Genomic DNA, 20,024 nt, shown 5'->3' with positions numbered 1-20,024 from the left:
GGCGACACTATTTATTAGTGTCCATGCTGCTTTGCACTTATTGGTGGATTTCTCAATACTTCTGAGATTGTGTGCTTGTTTGGCTTCCACAATTGCTTTTTTGTACTCATTCCTAGATCTAACATAGGCTAATTTAGCATGGTTGGTTTTCAGATTTCTATAAATATTGTACAACAATATACTTGATTTTTCATAGTAGACAGCTGTTTTGTATACCAAGTATTTTGTCTATTTGGAACTTTTGCTTTTAGGACTCTGTCAGTTAATTTGCATTTTTTTATTGGAATGCTGTCATTAAAGTGTCCCAAAAATGCTTTAAGAAACCTATCGAATAGTAGCTTTGCTGACAGATAATTGCTTAGAGTATAATGTGTGTCATCATAACACACGCCAAACCAATCTCTATTACAAAGGGACCTATCAATTTTCTCATCTGTGACTGGTCGAGTGACCACAACTTCTGAGACAGGCTTATTTACGTTACTCTTATCAAGAGGGAACCTACTTGTATAATTTAAAGATACTGAATCATGATCAGAATATGGAAATACTGTCACAAAACATGATTCTTCTGTTGTTTCAAAATTTACAAAAATATTGTCAAGACATGCATGTTCTCTTGTAGGCTTGTTATTGACTGAATGTAAGTTGCACTGTCTTAGTAGATTTTGGAGTTTGGTGACAGTTCGTTTTTGTGTAGTAACATCGAATTCAGCATTCACATCTCCACCTATCACAATATCATAATGTATCCATCTAGTATCTGTAAGTACATGTAACAGCAGGTCCAGTTTTTCTAAAAATACATTGGTTACACCCTTAGGTGACCTGTACAGGGAAATTACAACTAACTTAAAACTGTCTATTACTATACCAGCAGCTTCAAAGTTTTGTTCATCACGCAGAAAATCTAGATCTAATCTATTGACTGTGCCGCTAAGTGACTTGTTAGCATAGATTGCCACACCACCTCTTAAATGCAATTTTCTGCAGTAGCTACTGGCTAGATTATAATTATCAAATTTAATAAATGTAAGTTCACTCTCATTAGCCCAGAGTTCACTTAAACAAAAGATATCAAACTTATTTTCTAATCCACAGTCATTGACAATAAATTCTTTATACCTTACTCCTTCAATGTTAAGATAACAGACCATAAAATCAAACCTTTCTTTCTTTACAGATGCACCATTTTGCTGAGAGGCTATTAAATCTCTGGCACTATTTATCTTATGGACTTCTTCCCCTTGCTGCCTTCTACTAAAAAAAAACATTTAAGACATAATGGAGGTACAGTTTTCCGTTTGCCCACTACGCTTTATACTGCTTCTACTCTTGGAGGTCTCCTCTTCTTCTTGTTCATGACATGATCTCAGTGGCTGGGTTCCCACTGCAAGTGGTTCAAATGTTGCTGAAGAATGGACAGCTGGATCGCCTGTTGGTACACTTTTTGCTGAATATGCTGCCACCTTTGCTGTTTCTATTATCTTAGTTCCAGAATGGGGTGTTCTATCGGTTGTAAGAGTAGTTACAACTTCTTCTCTCCCAACACATTCTTTTGTAATCAGTGATACCTGAGGTGTTACTGCTGCAACTGGAGTACATGGTAAGGAAGATACTTTGCAGGTGTCCTTTACCAGTGGTAGTGTAATAGGATCACTTTTCTTACATCTAGGAGAAACACTATCCACTAACATTTTGATCTTTTGACTGAGTAGCGATTTGCCCCATTTCTTTAAATGCATTCCATGTGTTGTGAAGTGTTGTCTTTCAAGATCGTCAGTGCTCAGGAAAAAAGCATTTGAAGGGGTCTTGCAGATCTTTTTATACACCCTGTTTGCTTTTTGGATTTCTCTGTTCACACAAGAAGATTCAGTAAGGTCATGTCTGTGTGGTATGCCTACAACAATAACTTTTTGATCCTCTGTTGTACATAGCACATCTCTTAGTGCTCTGCTTGCCACTATCAGTTCATTCTTATACACATCGTTTGCGCCGCCCAATATTACAATGCATTAACTTTGTGTCATGTAATTATTGTTTTTATAGTCTTTCAAAACTTCTTTTCGGCCTGCTCCAGCTTTCACAACACTTGTAATATCGAGATCCTGCTGGAAACGAAGAATTCCTCTTCCGTGGCTGTCAGCAAGCAAAACTGCAGGCCTACTTAAGTTTTTAGGAATCACTTTGTTTGCAACATCAAGACAGTTACATTTTACTGACTTACTACACTTTGTAAATTTCCTGCCCGCCGATTCCGATTCGTAGTCTTGGTGTGAGTTGCTTGTTTCAACATTTTTAAGTTCACAATCCGTAATAAGATGTTGAAATCGATTTCTTAACGGAACTTTTAACTTACTGGAAACAAATTTTGGTTTTGCACATTTCTTTGGTTCACTGTACTCCTGAAGTTGACCGAGTTCTTTATGTAATGTGTCAGATAGGCTTTTAATAATGTTTTCCAACAACAGAGCATGTTCTCTTGTGGCTTTCAGTTCTTTCTTACACTTTGTTCCACACGTGCACGAAATGTTTTCTTGATTTATTTTCGCGAAGCAAAGCGAATGATATCAAATATGCAACACTGAACAAATTCTAATGCCACTTGATATGATTTTATCACATAACTTGCAACTTATAGACGCTAAATACTCGCAATTTATACACCGATTTACTGCCACATCTATATGCACCGCCATCTTACTCACAGTTATTAAGTGCCTTCAGAACAGACCATTTTCTTTAGCAATGGTTGAAAGCAATGATGTGGATGGCAAGTTGTATCCTACTGTAGTTACATTCTATAATATTCTGCTGGAAAAAGTGGTGAGCACATTGTTATCCATACCAGCTTTAGATGGAGACTCAACAGGGCAAAGCACAGGTAACCTGAAGTTATCACAGCTGAATTATCTTAACATACCAATTGAAAACTGTGTGGCTTTCTGCTCTGACAATGCTCCTGTTATGATAGACTACAAAAAATGGGGTTTCAGTAGTTCTGAAGGAAGTTCAACCAGGTACTGGAATCATAGGTTGCATTTGCCATCTGATAAATCTAGCATCTGAAAAAGGTGCTGGAAGATGACCACTTAAAGTGGATGAGGTCCTTAGAGAGAAGTGTCAGAAGAAAAGAATGCCTCAAGAAATTTCACAACTTGCACAATAAAGAGGCAAAGAAAAATGTTAAGCATGTATGTACTAGGTGGTTATCTTAAGGCAGATGTTTAGATAGACCACTGGACCAGTGGGATGGGCTTATTCCTTTCTCCAAGGAGGAAGTAATAATATGTACCCAAAACACTTCCACACCCACATATCATACAAAACTCAAAATTTTCTCCCTTTCATGATTTTAGGAGGACAGAAAATCAACAGAATATGATTCTTTATATGTCTGGAAGTGCTGTTTCTTGTTGGATTTATTCATGAATCCTACAATAGGAATATAGGATATGAAAATGTCCAAGAACAAATGTCTTCACTTCACTGAAACATGTGAAAGCACACAAAGTCTTAAACTGATTGTACAGATGTGGGGTGATTATTGAATGTTAATGTTCAGTAAATCTGTAAAATGCTGCAACTTGCATAAATTTTACAGATAAACTGTATAACTTGGCAGGTTTGTATGTGATATTCCATGTTATGTTCCTACAAACACTTACACCAAGGTATTTGTATAAGTTGATTAATGCCAACTGCGACTCATAGATGTTATTGGATACTACATTTTTTTTCGTCTTGTGACTTGCACAATCGTACAATTCTGAGCATTTAAAGCAAGTTTCCCATCTTTGCATCACTTTGAAATCTTATCAAAATCTGACTGAAGATTTTTGCAGCTTCTTTCAGACAGTACTTCATTATAAGTTACTATACTTCAGAGGTTACTATTTATGTTGTGCACAGTGTCATTAATTACAACATGAAAGCAAGGGTCCAAACACATTTCCTGTGGTGCACCCAATGTTACTTGTACATCGATTGATGACTCTCCTTTCCAGGTAAATTTCTAAACTACATCTGAAGAAATGTAGAAGTTTATGGAACAGCAAGAAAAGAAGACACTTGCAAATTTCAGTGTTTTAATACACACACTCATGTGCCTAAATAAGTACCAGCTTTTAGTAATATGGTGGTTCAAGAATCATGTTAGTCATTTTATTTCTGAAACTAATGTCTGTGTTGTTGGCTTAGGTGCTACAGTATCTGCTTGACTACAACTAATGCAGCTTTTATCATTGTAATTATTATTCACAGCTGTAATGCTTGCTGCCCTATGAGGGAGTTGTTGGCCAGTTGTTGCAGTGTCTATGTGTTCATTGAAGCTGTTATCAAGAACTCAGTTTCAGTTCTTTCACAAGTTTGTGCTGAATTGGTGTATTTTATTTTTGTGTGGAATAAAGGTTTTGCTTTTTTGATGAAATGCTGCTGGGTTATACACTTTCTGCAGTAACTGAGTATTTACTCATCGGTATAGCTTGTTTATGAATTAGGAACAGGACTGGTCTTCCTTGCACAAGGTAGTTTAAGCCTATGTTTCAGCCATCTTTTGGCACTCCTCATCCTCATCCTCATCCTCATCCTCATCCTCACCCTCACCCTCACCTCAGCTTTCTGTAGAAGATTATTCCTGTCTTTCATGTTTAGTGCCAAATTTCTCCAATTCTGAAATCCAAACAAAAGTTTAAAAAAGGCATGAACAAAAAGAACTAGAAAAATCATAACAGCTGAAAGAAATGAATGAGGTCAGGAGCTTTACATCAAAAGTTACGTAACAGCCAAAAGGAGTTCCAGCTTACGAGAAATTTATGCAGTAATACAGATGGTTCCATCTTGAATGGTGATGAATCAATATGTGAACCATGGATTTAACACTTTGGCCAACTGCTGAATGAGGGTTTAGCTGAGAACCAAGGAATCTTACCATCTGTACACAAGGAACTCAAAAACAGAGGAACCAGCACCAAATGCTGAGGAAATGGAGGCAGCCACTACGAAGGTGAAGAATAATATGGGCCCAGGGATGGATTTAATACAAACAGAACTGGTACAAAAGGCAGGAAAGGAATTTTTCAAACATTTTCACAAGCTGTAATTAATATTTTGATAGAGTAAAGTATTCCTGATGGAAGGAACAGAGGTATTCTCAACAGACAAGAAAGACGGTGTCATGATGTGCTCTAGCTATACAGGGATTTGCCTATTCTACGAGGGTTGTTTTCTAAGTAAGGGCCGTTCGCGTGTATAGTCCCGTAGTTCATGTGGACGCCGCAAGAAACCACCGCGCCACTTGCTGGTATCCTTCCCGTTCACACTGATGCAAGTTGCAGCTCTGTAGCTGATGTGTACACATCGCTGTGCTACTTTATAATGTTTACGATTATTGAATCGCCCGCCGCGTGTGAGATACGGTCAGTGATACGTTTTTTGACCGCAAGAAGCCTATCAGCTGCAGAAATTCATCGTCAGTTAACAGAAGTTTATGGCTTGAATGCAATGAGTGAAGGTAAAGTGCGTCAATGGGCTAAAGAGTTTAAAAATGGCCGTCAAAACGTCCATGACGAAGAACGCTCAGGCTGGCCCTCTGTGATCACTGATGATTTGGTGGCTGCAGTCGAAACAAAGATTTGTGAGGACAGAAGATTCACAATTTCCACTCTTTCTTTGGAATTTCTACAAGTTTCAAGATTGGTTTTGTACAAAATTGTATCTGAAAACCTAAACTTTAAGAAACTGTGTTCTCGGTGGGTACCCAGACTCCTCACAGAGGACCACAAAGGGAAGAGATTTGCCACTTCATTGGACTTTTTGATTCATTACGAGGAAGAAGGGGATGACATGTTGAGTCAAATTGTCACTGGAGATGAAACATGGGTATCCCATATCACTCCTGAAAGCAAGCGACAATCGATGGAATGGCGACACACAACCTCACCCGTCAAGGTCAAAGCCAAACAGACACTGTCAAAGCGCAAGATTATGGCAACTGTGTTCTGGGACCGGCGCGGTGTTTTGCTAGTGGACTTTATGCCACGAGGAATGACAATCAACTCAGATGCCTACTGTGCAACTCTAAAGAAGCTCCGCAGAGCAATTCAAAACAAAAGGTGCGGCATGCTGACAAAAGGAGTTTTGCTCCTGCACGATAACTCTAGACCTCACACCTCTCAAAAGACTCGGGATTTGATTGATTGTTTCGGCTGGGAAGTTTTGGACCATGCACCATACAGCCCCGACCTTGCTCCTAGCGATTTTCACCTTTTCTGGTACCTGAAACACCATCTTGGCGGGCAGCGCTTCAATGACGAAAGCGGCCGTGAACTCTTGGCTGTCGGAGCAGGCGGCTGAATTCTTTGAAGAGGGAATTAAAAACTTAGTTGTACGGTATGACAAGTGCTTAAATAAACAAGGCAACTATGTAGAAAAATAGGTAAGTGTAGAATCAGAAAATAAAAGATTTTTTTACAAAAGTATTTGTATCTTTTTTTAAAAATAAAAATGGCCCTTACTTAAAAAACAACCCTCGTATGTTGCATATAAAATATTATCCAACATACCCCATAGTAGGCTTTCACTCTACGTTGAAAATGCTGTTGGTGACTTATCAATATGGATTTTGTCAAGGAATATCTGCTGTTGACCAGATCTTCATGATATAGTAGATACTATAAAATTATAAGGGATTTGGTATTGATACACATCACCTCCTTATAGACTTCATGTCAGACTATGAAAGTATTGACAGAAGGAAGCTGTATACAGGAATGGAAGAGTTTGATATTCCTAATAAATTGATCACTTTAAGGTTGTAAAAGATGCTGGCACTAATACAAGGCAGATTATCCTGTAAAAATCAGTTCAAGTGCCGGAATATGCAGATGATATTGATAGAATTGTAGGAATACCAAGAGCAATGAAAGAAGCCTTTACAAGTTTTGAAATATCTGCTAGAAAGATAAACCTACAGATAAATCAAGCAAAATCTGAGTACAAGGCATGTTCAGAAAGTGAGTGTACTAGATGTTTATCTATTTTTTAGAAAAAAAGTATTTGAAGGAAAAAATAGGATATTGTTGATACATTTGTTGACTACTTTTCTACATAAACACCACCCCATTCAGTGCATATGGTGAGCCTTGGAACAAGCTTCTTTATGCCTTTCTCTTAGAACTCTCCTGCAACCTCCTTTCACCACTGCTCGTCAGTTGGAAATTTAATTCCACTCATTTATCTTCAGCGAGGTGAAAAGACGATGATCTGAAGGCACCAAGTCAGGAGAAGATGGCGGATGGCTCAAAACATATCAACCAAGTGAGTTCAAGAGTGCCTTGGTAGCTAAAGCTGTGTAACAACAAGCTTTGTTGTGCAACAAGCACACTGCTCTTATCAGCAATTCTCTCCTTTTGTTTTGAATACTCCTTTTAAGTTTTTTTAGAGTCTCACAATATAACTGTATGCTGATGGTCTCCCATTGATGCCAAAATAAGACCAACATTGAGCCTTGTCAGTCTTGAAACAATGAAGCCACTATTTTTTTGCTTGAAATTGTGGTTTTGAATGTTTTGGCAGATGGGGAACAATTGTAATTTTGTCCCAGGCATGTAATTAACCTCTTGTCACAACACAGCCCGGAAAATTCTCACCTTCTAATTCAAAGCTCATATTGGTCGCTGTACACTTACTTTCTGAACATGCCTCATATATGCCTTTAACTAAGAAAGATTATCCTAGTGAACCTAAATGAAAAGAAACTGGTTCACATAAGTTTGGTGCTATATGTAGTTTCACTTACCGTGGATCAGAGGTAAACTTTAAGAACAATGTTAGCCCTAAAATCCAAAAGTAAATATTGTTTGCCAACAAGTGTTACCATGGCCTCAGAAACCATCCGATATTGAAGCTAATGTTCAGAAAAACTGAAGTTACAATGTATAAAGCTTTAGTGAAGCCAGTGCTAACATATTCTGTTGAAACATTTTAAAAAATTTGATGAAAAGTGATTAGGAATATTTGAAAGTGAGGTCTTTAAAAAAATTCTTGGGCCAGTAGAAAAATGGTGTCTGGAGAATGAGGTTAAACAATTATTTATATAATATTTTATGAACCAGATATTGATAACAATCAACAGGGTATGTACTGAGATCTAACAACAGAATGATTTAAAAACATGTTCAATGCAGCACCTGATGAAACCAAGAAAGTTGACAAACCAAAGCTAAGATGGGAGGAATGTGTCAGCGAGGACATAATGAAAACTGGAATGCATAATTGGAGGAATTTGGCACTGAACATGAAACACAGGAATAATCTTCTACAGAAACCCAAGGCACAAAAAAAGCTGTAGTGTCTATGATGATGGTGATGGTGGTGATTATGATGATGATGATGATGATGATGATGATGATGATGATGAGGAGGAGGAGGAGGAGGAGGAGTGACAAAAGATTGCTAAACATAGGCTTAAACTACCTTGTACAAGGAAGATCAACCATCTTCCTAATTTAAAAACAAGCTATACTAAAGAGTAAATACTCAACTACTGCAAAAATTGTAAAATCCCAGCAGTGTCTCATCAAAAAAGCAAAACGTTTATTCCACACAAAAATAAAATACACAAAAAATGCAAAAACCAACTTGGATAATTACTAAACACCAATTAGCACAACTTTGTGGAAGAACTGAAATTGAGTTCTCAATAACAGCTGTGACAAACACATGGATCCCACAACAACTGGATAACAATTCCCCCATAGGACAGCAAACATTACAGCTGTTAATAATAATTCCAATAATAAAGGCTGCATTTGATGTAGTCAAGCAGATACTGTAGGACCTATACCGACAGACAGACAGACATTAGTTTCAGAAATAAAATCACTAACAAGATTCTTGAACCATCATATTACTAAAAGCTGGTACTTATTTAGGCCTGTGAGTGTGTGTATCAAAGCAATGAAATTTGCAAGTGTCACTAGTATAAAAACTGATATACTCAAAGTATCTTGTTCAAACATTCTGGAGAAGGCCTTGACTTTGACCATAAAATTCTAAGACATTAATGGCACCTTTCTTCAATGAATGGAATTCATAACAGTTAGCAGATGGATCACACACACTGACTGAACCGTAGGAATAAAACTAAATCTTGAGTGAAGAATGTATCCTCAAATATCTTTATTTATTCCTCTCTTAAAATAATCTTCTCAAATCATTTCATTGCTGTACAGTAGACATGTCAAGATTTAAAATTAGAAACAGTTTTTGAAGAGTAATAGAACAGTTTATATTATTTTAATACTGCTACACAAATACATACTGCAGTTTTCTGTATATAAAAATAAAATGTTTAATTCCCTTGTTGAAACTGTGAAACTGACCTCAATGAATTCTTGCACCAGAAGAGTGGATTAATCTTTTCAGTGACCCAAGTTCCATGTTTAATATATTAGTACATTTTATTTTATTGTAATTGTAATCATCATATATACTCTTGACATTTGGGAGTAGAATTTTAAGTGGCATATCAGGAGTTGAAAACGCCTCCTGTGACAGGTGCTGTAGTTGTGGTGAAAATGGAAAGAGTTTACTGTACGCTGATTTTTGCACAGGAATAATGCCATCTCCTCGTACTTGTAAATGGAGGGAATACATAGTATTTAATCTTTTAACAGGGGTCAACAGGATATCCATTGTCTGGCAACACACATGCTCCTAATTATTTTCTTTTGTAACACAAGGAGTCTGATAACATTTGTTGAATTTCCCCAGGAGATTATGCCACAATGAATAATTGACTCATAGTAGACTACCATTCTGGCGTCTATGTTTGTGGCAACTGCCAAAATACACATTGCAAATACTGATCTATTAAATTTATTTGCTATATGGTCAATGTGTACCTTCCAATTTAGATTTTTATCAATATTAAGGCCTTAGAATGTAAAATGATTTGCTTCTGTGATATCCTGATTATTGCAAGTTACCTTTATTTCATTCTCTTCTAATGATTTAGCTTCTAATTGCATCATTTTGGTTTTAGTTACATTTAGTTTTAGTCCATTTTGATGGAACCAAGATTAAATTTTATGTGGAGTATTTTTTACACTTTCAGGAACTTTTTCAGTTACCTCAGAGTTGATGCATCACCAGCAGATAAAACTGAATGAAGATCAATAGCGTGTGGTAGGTCGTTTATGTTGAAAAGGAATAGAGACACACCCAATATTGAACTTTATGAGACTCCTTGGAAAATCGTTTTCAAGTTTTTCAGTAATTTCTTTAATTTGAAGTTACAATTACTCCTTTTTCCTTTCTGTTAGGAAAGAGTTGAGCCACTGTAAAGCAATGTCCCTAATTCTATATAGGTGTAATTTGTGGAGACATAGGGAGTGCTTCACTGAATCAAAGGCTTTGTCAGATCACAGAATATTCCTGTGATCTTTTCACCCTTATCTAATGTGGATCATATTCTTTGAGTAAACTCATTGACAGCAATTAAAGTGATTTTTTTCCCTGTTGGAATGCAAACTGTTTTTTTAATATATGTCATTTGAAGTAATAATTTTTTGAATTTGTTTTGCTGCAACCTTTTCAAAAACTGTACAGAAGACAACAGAAGAGAGAGAGGGCAGTAATTCCCCATATCTTCTGTCAATCCCTTTTCAAATAATAGTTTCATCTCGGCATATTTCAGTACATCTGGAAAACATCTCTATTCAAAAGATTGATTTATAATAATTGCCAGGGGTTGTGAAATGATATTATACATATTCTTGATTACAGAAGTGGGTATTTCATCCCATACACATGGGGATTTCTTTCTTAAAGACAATATTTCATTTTACACATCCCTTTGGGTGATTTTTTTTTTTTTTCAAACTCTTTACAGGGTGTATTCTGGTTATTTCCCAAGCTTATAAAATTTGCTTTGTCTCGATAGGCTCCTATATCTATACCACACCCTTTCAGAAAAACTGTTGACACAATTTGACATCTCAATAGGGTTTATTGTAACATTATTTTGAAATTTAATTACATTTATGAATTTTTATTGACTATGAAGTGGCATTCAGAAACAAATGTTTACTTGTGACATAAGGATACAGACTATGGATCCAAACTAAGCCATCTAAGACAATGTATGAAGTAGCTGATATGGTTAACTATCTGGTTCATAGCAAACTTTTTGAATCTTAATCTCCTGATAATTCATAGCAAGCAATAATATATCATCTGCATCAGAAGTAGGAATTAATAACAAGACACAAAATGAAACAATGTGTATCAAAATCTTTATAGTGTTCTGCTCCATAGCCAACTACGAGGGGGTTATCAAAAATTAACCAGGAAATTAATTGCATAATGAATCTTTCACTGTGCAATTGAAACTGTTTCCTGATCTACGACTTGAACATGCATCTAGCTTTTCATGGCAATGCTCTTACCTGCTGCACTACCCAAGCACATACTGTGCACCAGACCAGTACTCAAACATTGAACCTTGCCTCTCACACGTAATGGAAGCAATTTTCCACTTTTTACACTTTTAAGTAACTCACATCATGAAGACTGGAAGACCAAGGTTTGGGATTATTTTGCATACATCTACTCCCTGCAGTCTAAAGAAACTACAGTATTCTGATGTGATAACTTAGATATTTTCATTGTTCCAGAGCCTGCCACTTTCTCGGCATGTGCTTGAATGTTTGCAGTGAATAATAAACATGAGCTTCAGGTGTGCTGTGGTTTACACAGCCACAATACAAGCCACAAAAATGATTTCCATGCATGTTTGAGAATGAGGATTTGCATTTTGTTGTACAGGTTACTAACAGAATTAAGTAGAAATAACTGGGAAGACACTGGACAATGAGATTGCAATTCGAATGTCATTTCCAACAGTAACAACAGGTGCCTCAATCAGCACTGTTATCCAACAGAGTGTTACTGTGAGAAACAAATCAAATAGGAATAGAAGAACATTGCACACCTAGAAAAAGGCCCTATGACAACTACACTGTTTGGTCACAATGATGAGAAGTATAGCACCTGTGTCAATCTAATTTAGATAGGAAAAGAGAAAGAGTAAAATTTTGCAAAATTAGAATGTTCACTCAGTCCCACTAGTCAATGTACATTTATGGAATACAAAATGAGAGCTTTATCAAGGGCACACAGTAGATGAGCAATTATTTCCTAGCAATATTCTAACAACATCACAAATTCAGATTTCCTGTAAGTCAGGGAAAATTACATTAAAAGCCAAAAAAGGATAGCCAACATCTACAATCAACGTATCTTTTGTTGAAAGGAGAGCTTTGTGTAATACAGAAAATTACCTCTAAACAAAACCTGAAGAGGCTCCACAGGAAGTAATGTACTGTTCTTCATGGGGTTATTAGAAAAAGATACTAAATTCCCTGATAACAGCAGCAATGAGAGATATGATAATATATTGATATCATTGGCCACTAATTTCAATGATTTCTTCTTAAGATTAGCTGCAAACATAGGGAGACAGAATTGGAACATTTGAAGTAATCAATGGATTTGCTTTTACAATAATTCCTTAGTCCATCAGCTGATATCAGTAACAAGAGATTACAAAAATAATTAGGTTGCTGGAACAAGTAATACAATGTGTTGTGATGGTATTTCTACATCTACATATACACCCCATAAACCATGATATGATGTCTGGCAGAGGGTACCCTGCACCACAGTTAGCTGTTTCCTTTCTTGTTCCACTCGCAGATAGAGTGAGAAAAAAACAACTATGTATATGCTTCTATATTAACCCCAATTTCTTGATCTTACCTTTGTGGTTCCTACGCTAAATGTATGTTGCTTTAGTAGGATTGTTCTGCAGTCAGCTTCAAATGCCGGTTTTCTAAACTTTCTCAGTAGCGTTCTTTGAAATTAATGTCTTCTTCCCTCCAGGGATTCTTACTTGAGCTCTCGAAGCATCTCTGTAACTCTTTCATGTTGATCAAACTTACTGGTAACAAATCTTGCAGCTCGCCTCTGAATTGCTTTGATATCTTCTTTCAATCTGACCTGGTGTGGATCCCAAACACTTTAACATTACTCAAGAATATGTCACACTAGCATCCTATATGCAGTCTCCTTTACAGATGACCTACACTTTCCTAAAATTGACTATTTGCCTTCTACACTTTCCTAAAATTCTCCCAATAAACCAAAATTGACCATTTGCCTTCCCTTCCACAATTCTGACATGCTCATTACATTTCATATTACTTTGATATGTTAGGCCCAGGTATTTAAATGGCATGACTGTGTCAAGCAGGACACTACCACATCCATATCTACATCTACATACCATGAGGAGCAAGGCAGAGGGTACATTCCATTGTACTGGTTATTAGGGTTTCTTCCCGTTCCATTCATGTGTGGAGCAAGGGAAGGTTGAATGCCTCTGCACATGCAATAATTATTCTAATCTTATTCTCACAATTCCCATGTGAGCGACATGTAGGGGGTTGTAATATATCCCTAGAGTAATAATTTAAAGCCAATTCCTGAAAAATCATTAACAGACTTTTTTGGGATAGTTTAAGGCTGACTTCAAGAGTATGTCATTTCACATCCTTCAGCATCTCTGTGACACTCTCCTATGAATTAAACAAACCTGTGACCATTCATTCTGTCATTCTCTGTACATATTCAATATCCCCTGTTAGTCCTCTCTGCTAAGGGTCCCATACACTTGAGCAGTATTCTAGAATGGGTCACACGAGTGACTTGTAAGCAATCTCTTTAGGAGACTGACTGGTTTATTGGTAGAGTACTGGGACAGTGCAAAGTTACCACCTAGTTTACCCGCAACTGTACCTATGTTATCATTCCATACTGTATCCGAACATTACGAGTTTGTTTTTCTACTCATGTGCATCAACTTACATTTTTCTACATTAAGAGCTAGCTGCCATGCATCATACCAACTAGAAATTTTGTCTAGGGCATCTTATGTAAACATACAGTCACTTACCCTTGCCATCTTCTGTACACAACATCATCAGTGAAAACAGGCAAACTGACCATTCTGTCTGCCAGATAAACCAAAGTACTAAACTCTTGTGCCAACTTCACTGTGCCACTCAAAAAAGTTATCTCCCACTAAAAGTGTGCAAAAGTGACTCTAAATCTCACAAAAGATGATTCCTCATGGTCATATCTGTATTTTTTTTACATACTAAAATGGTTAAACCCTTAAGCACAGTCAGTTTGTAAGAAGTAATTATTAAGTTGCTTCAAAATGATAATGAGATGCTGAAAACAGTACATTTAATGCTAAAACAAGTAAATGATAAACTAGTTAGTGACAGAAAATCCTGCCCGTGTGTGTGGAAAACAACCAATTACTGAGCAACGTCATATTAGCAGACTCATACATGTCATACACTTAATAATATTAGAGAACTCTGTCCGTGAAACAGCAAGTGATAAATATAAATAGGAAACAGTTACCTATAGTAAAAAAGGCATATGTGTAAAGTGAAACAAAGAAAGGAGGTAACAAAAATGAATTCTCCTTAACAGATTATTCTTAGTTAAAAATGTTATTGTGCCAACTGTACAGTCAACGTTCAACTTGGAATCCAATAAATCAGCTAACCAAACATTTTAAAAACATACTGAGTGTGAAAATTAGTATAGTCAAAAATGCTAACAAAATTACAAGTTGGCCTCCTGCCAACTACAGATGTGCTTTAATCCACATGGACACAAACTCCATCTGTAGTTGCAGTGACGTAGAAATCTTGACTGAAACAAGAAATCTGATTAAATCAACGAAAATTGTGTACACAACCTCTAGGCTGGTAATTTGTGGCATTAATCACAAAAGATCAGCAAGTGATAAGTCAATGGAAAAAATAAAGGCTCTAGGAAACACTGCAACAGACTTGGGAAAGTCTTCATTTACTCTCAAGTTTTTACATGATAAATGTTTGGTGAAAGAGGGACTACACCTAAACTGGTTAAACTCTGTGAACTTTAGTAAAATGTTCATAGATGTGTGTAAAATCCTAAAAGGCAAGGGAAACTGATTAATTCTGATTGCGGCGACAAAGCAAAGGTACAAACAGCAAATAAAAAGAACAGATACCAAAGGCAGGATGCACCTGAAATTATACACAAAACAAACATTCTCTGCTGATGCACTGAAATAACAATAGCTTAACAGCAGAAGTACCAAACATTAAATATTCTTAAACTGACGAATGTAATATTGTGCTTTCAGAATCTGTAAATTTCAAAATAATGTGCCTAAATGAACACTGGTTAACAGAAGATCATGTACAAGTTCTATGTCCATATACTGGGGACAAACTGCAGTCTGTATTTGTGTAGCAGTATCTCAGAAATGTACACCACAGGATAGTGAGAAGATCAAAGGAGAAAAACCTATTGCTACCAGGAGTAACAGCATAAGTGTTAAAGCCAGAAAGGGAATCATTCCCCAGTCAACATGACACAGGAGATTAACAAAACAAGAACAAAGTGCATGAAGCAGCAAATCTGTAACAGCAATCTTTCATTCACAGAGGTACAGGAAAAAATAACATAGCTAATAAAAATACTGTGAGTCATAATTACAGACCAAAGATTTTACATCAAAAAGTGCAGTATGCAGCAAGTGAAGTAGGAGTAGTTCTACTGTAGGTAACTGATGAGCTGCCAAACATATTAATTAAGACGAAACAGAACATGAAAGAAAATTAAAAAATTGCACATATATGAACAAACCACAAATTTCTTTAGATTTAGATACAAGAATGGAGGAGTTACTATATATGTATACAGTAATATGAGTAACAGTGTGCTGTATCTATTTGTAGATTGTAATGAAATCTTTTTAGCTTTCACAATTTCGCCACCAGCATTTTTCATTTCACAAGTTATTGCGTCATTACCAAGGGTTCTTCCTCTTTCTACGTGCTGAATAGATATCCCTACTACTCCACTCACACAGTCAATTATCTTCATCTTTATTTTCTTAAGTTCACTATAAATAGATTTTTCAGAAATCTTCAAACACTCCTAATAAGGTCTCCTACTTCATCGTAACAGTGGCATTTAATGTGTTCATGATTTCACTCTCACAATATCACTCGTCAGTAAGTTACTTTTAATTCTTATCTCTTCTTCAACTGTCTCGTGTTATCAAAAATTCTGTTTTGTTTGTTCCTTTTTGCTCCTATACATCTCTAGTTATTTTCAATATAATAGTTGCTGAAGCAATTTTTGTGTTCCTCAGAACCATAAACCTATTTGATGTGCATTTTCAACTTCTCGCAGCGTAATGAATAGCCCATTATATTTCGGGCATGCAGCCATGCAAATAAAATTTCATGCACTGATATTTCAGCCGCATATCGTCCGGCCATCCTCAGAATGAGTCACAAGACTGACAACAAGATGCCAAACATGGGCTTATATGCTTCACTGCAGCGGTACTGCTTATGCAGGTCACAAATTCTGGTTGGCGGCAAAGAAACACGCTTACGCGTACAGACATTCAATTGGCTTATCGATGTGTGATCGGTGGCGGTGACACCATGACGACTTCTCTGCAGTTTAATTACCCCAAGAGCCGGATTCCATGTTTTGTCCAAATTAAAACCATTATCTCCATTTATTAAATTATTAGCTAATCTAATCTCTATAGCTTCCTTGAAGACAGATTCCCAAAAGGAAGAGGTGGATGTTAAAGTCTTCACATCACGGTAATTCATGGAATGACCTGTAGCAATACGAAGTTCGGCCACAGCTGACTTGTCTGGCTGTAATAAGCATGTGTATCTTTGATGTTCCACACATCTCTCGTGAACGGTGCATGTTGTTTGACCTATGTATGACTTCTCACAATTTCCGTAAGGAATCTGATATGGATATTTCTCTCTTGAGTTAGTGTTATTTTCAGTACCTTTGGGTGTTTGTAATTTTCTGATCACAGAGCTGTTTACCATTACTTTATAATTGAAACTACAATGTGTCCAAAATAAATGAGAGCATTGAATGAATGATATTTTTTAACGATCTACAATAAGCTGTACTGTTACTCCAGTAAAGTATGCTAACAAACAATTATTGCTAATTCTAATTCTAGTGGAATACACTGAGAAGAACTAAATGTACATTCTGAACACATTTTATCAAGAGAAACCCAAGCAGAAAATGTACACTGAAAGGACAAAATGGTATTAAAAGGAAGACTGGCTCTGTGTCTTCAACAACAAACAAATCATGCAGGGTGATATGTTGGTCTGAACCCCGTTGTGAATTTCTAGTGACCAGAGGCTTAGCAAACTAATAAAATTGATCATTAAGTTAGTAAGATCTGAACTCAATAAACCCAAATTTATTTTCATTGATCAAAAAATTAGTTAGAAAAGCAGAATAGCACCAATATTAACAAATAGGTTTATAGTCCATTAAATTTTGGGCATGCAGCCACATAAAAGCACATGTTCAAATAAGGCCATAATGTTCTTATCAAAATGTTGGCCAATAAGAGATAAAGAGTCCTTTAAAGGTACCTTGGTGTATAATGATACCACATCAAAACTTAGCAGCACATCCGTACTATTTAGCCTGACATTGCTAAGTCTCTGGGTAAAATCTATAGAATTACGAATGTGGTGACTACATTTTCCTACCAACTGTTTTAATAAGGAAGCTCAATATTTGGCAGCAAAATACGTTGGTGAACCAATAGTGCTCATTGTAGGTCTCATAGACAAGTCCTATTAGACGCTCATCCTTGCCCATCTTGTGAACTTTAGGAAGACCATAAAACTTGATGACTTTCTTTATTCATGGAAGACTTCAAGGACAAGGCACTGGACTCAGCAAGTTTTAAACCAATGGTCTCCTGGAGGTACACATGTGATGGATGAATTACATCGATTTCTTGAGCATTTGAATTCCATCCATGCTAGCATCAAATTTACTATGGAAATAGAAAAAGATGGCTGCCTACCCTTTTTGGATGTTGTCATTCACCATAATGTTGATGACACATTAGGACATGTGTGTATCAGAAATCAACACACACAAATCTATATCTTCATGCCAGTAGCTGCCATTACCCTTCACAGATCGTAGGTGTCCTCAAGACCTTAGTGCATACGACACACTGAATATCCGATAATGGCAATTTGCAAGAAGAGCTCACATACCTCAAAAGCATTTTTAAATCAAATGGACGTTCTCCACAACAGATTCGTAGAGCATTCAATGCAAAACCTAGAATATGGGGAAGAAGATAGTAAGTCCTTCAGATCTAGTGCATTTTTGCCCTTATTGGGTGCTCTTTCCTCTAAGATAGGCCGTATTCTTGAGAAACACTGTGCTAAAGTGATCTTCCGGCCCCCCATGAAGATTGCAGCTTTACTCGGTGCTGTGAATGACGATTTACAGCTTCATAAAGTGGGTAACTGCAGATTTCCTTCTTAGAAAGTGACCTAATTCTCTCAATTAACAACTTCAAATACTTACTGCATTGAAGTGGTTTTAATTCATTACATATATCTAATTCTGATCAGCCTTATTTTCACCAAACACAATCATCATTATGATTCCATCACATTTCTCTGGAAATATGTTTGTGCAGTGCATACACAGTAAATACAAACACTTTCATTCATGAAACTTCCTGGAAGATTTAAATTGGGTGCTAGACAGAGACTTGAACTTGGGACCTTTGCCTTTCCCGGCAAGTGCTCTACCGTCTGCGCTACCCAAGCACAACTCACGCCCTGTTCTCATAGCTTTACTTCTGCCAGTACCTAGTCTACTACCTTCCGAACTTCACAGAAGGTCTCCTGCAAGATTAGACTAATTCTTTCTGCACCGTTTATGAGAATGTGCTGTACTGCTGAAAAGAAAGACAAATACCATCCAGGTCACTTTTTTAAGAAAAAATAAACATCACTCTACTGAAAAAATTTCAACTGAATTAACCAAACTATTTTGGTTACAAGCTTTCTGTAATTTCCAGATTCTTAAGAGGCTTCACTCAAAACTAGCAATTTACTGAATATATCGTTCAATAAGTTATACCGCACAAATTTATTTTCATTGTGACAGTATTAATATGATTAGTGATTTCAATGTATGCCGAAGCCCCGTTGGAACTCCTCAAATGTACTCCTCTCAACTGCAGTTTTAACAAGCTGCTTACTTTGTGTTATATTAATACATATAATATTAGTTATACCTGCTCTTCGGTGGAAGCAAGATAGTTGTAGATCAGTGGATAGGATATCTGGTCATTTTGTCGAAAATTTGGTGGCGATTCAACAAATTTATGACTTCCTCCTGTTGATACGTAGCACTGAGATTGTGGTGGCTGGTTTGCAATTGGAAAATGAAGAGATGGCTGTGACAAAGGCTTTCTGTCAGTATCTGGACTGACCCTGAAATAAAATGCAAAATTAATTTACTTCGGTAAACAATCAACATTACCTCACATTAATCAATTTCTTGTGTCAGATCCACTGAATTACACAAGTAACAAGGATTGTGGATTGTGTTATTTCCAAATTATATTTATTGTACACAGTATGTTCGTTTTGATATGACTGCCTACTTGGAAGGAGAGTGTGATTAGGGAATGTGTTTATTGTTTTACTTGCCACACATAAACTTTAGTGTCATTTCAGTGTTGGTGTGTGAAAGCAACTGAAAAATTCTGTTCATCACATTACAAGTAGCAATGTTTGTTAAAAAATTGTATGAAGCGTAATAATGTTCTAGAAATAGGACTCAGTACTTATTGCAGCACAAAAAAATTTTTTCCGTAAAAAAATTCGTCTGTAATCAAATAAACATTAAGCTACTAATAGCAAATAAACAGCAGCCACACAGTGAACCTGAGGAGGCAACAGTTTTATTTTATCTTAATTTATTTTATTTTTTTCAGTGTAGTGGCATCCTTACTAACTTGTGTGATCCAACTTACGCAACACTAGCAAACCTGATAATGCTTT

General features: G+C 36.5%; 1 protein-coding gene across 1 annotated transcript in view; it reads right to left on the bottom strand.

Moving 5' to 3' along the window:
* The window catches only part of LOC126449333 (uncharacterized), a 235,835-nt gene that overhangs the window by 61,854 nt on the left and 153,957 nt on the right, over window positions 1-20,024 (bottom strand). Inside the window, exon 7 of the mRNA XM_050091016.1 lies at window positions 19,253-19,451. Within this exon, the coding sequence (XP_049946973.1) occupies window positions 19,253-19,451 (199 nt within the window). The remainder of the gene's footprint in view (window positions 1-19,252; window positions 19,452-20,024) is intronic.

This window comes from Schistocerca serialis, chromosome 1 (assembly GCF_023864345.2).
Source record: "Schistocerca serialis cubense isolate TAMUIC-IGC-003099 chromosome 1, iqSchSeri2.2, whole genome shotgun sequence".
Classification (NCBI taxonomy): Eukaryota; Metazoa; Arthropoda; class Insecta; order Orthoptera; family Acrididae; genus Schistocerca; species Schistocerca serialis.
This window is presented reverse-complemented; position numbering and strand designations above follow the sequence as displayed.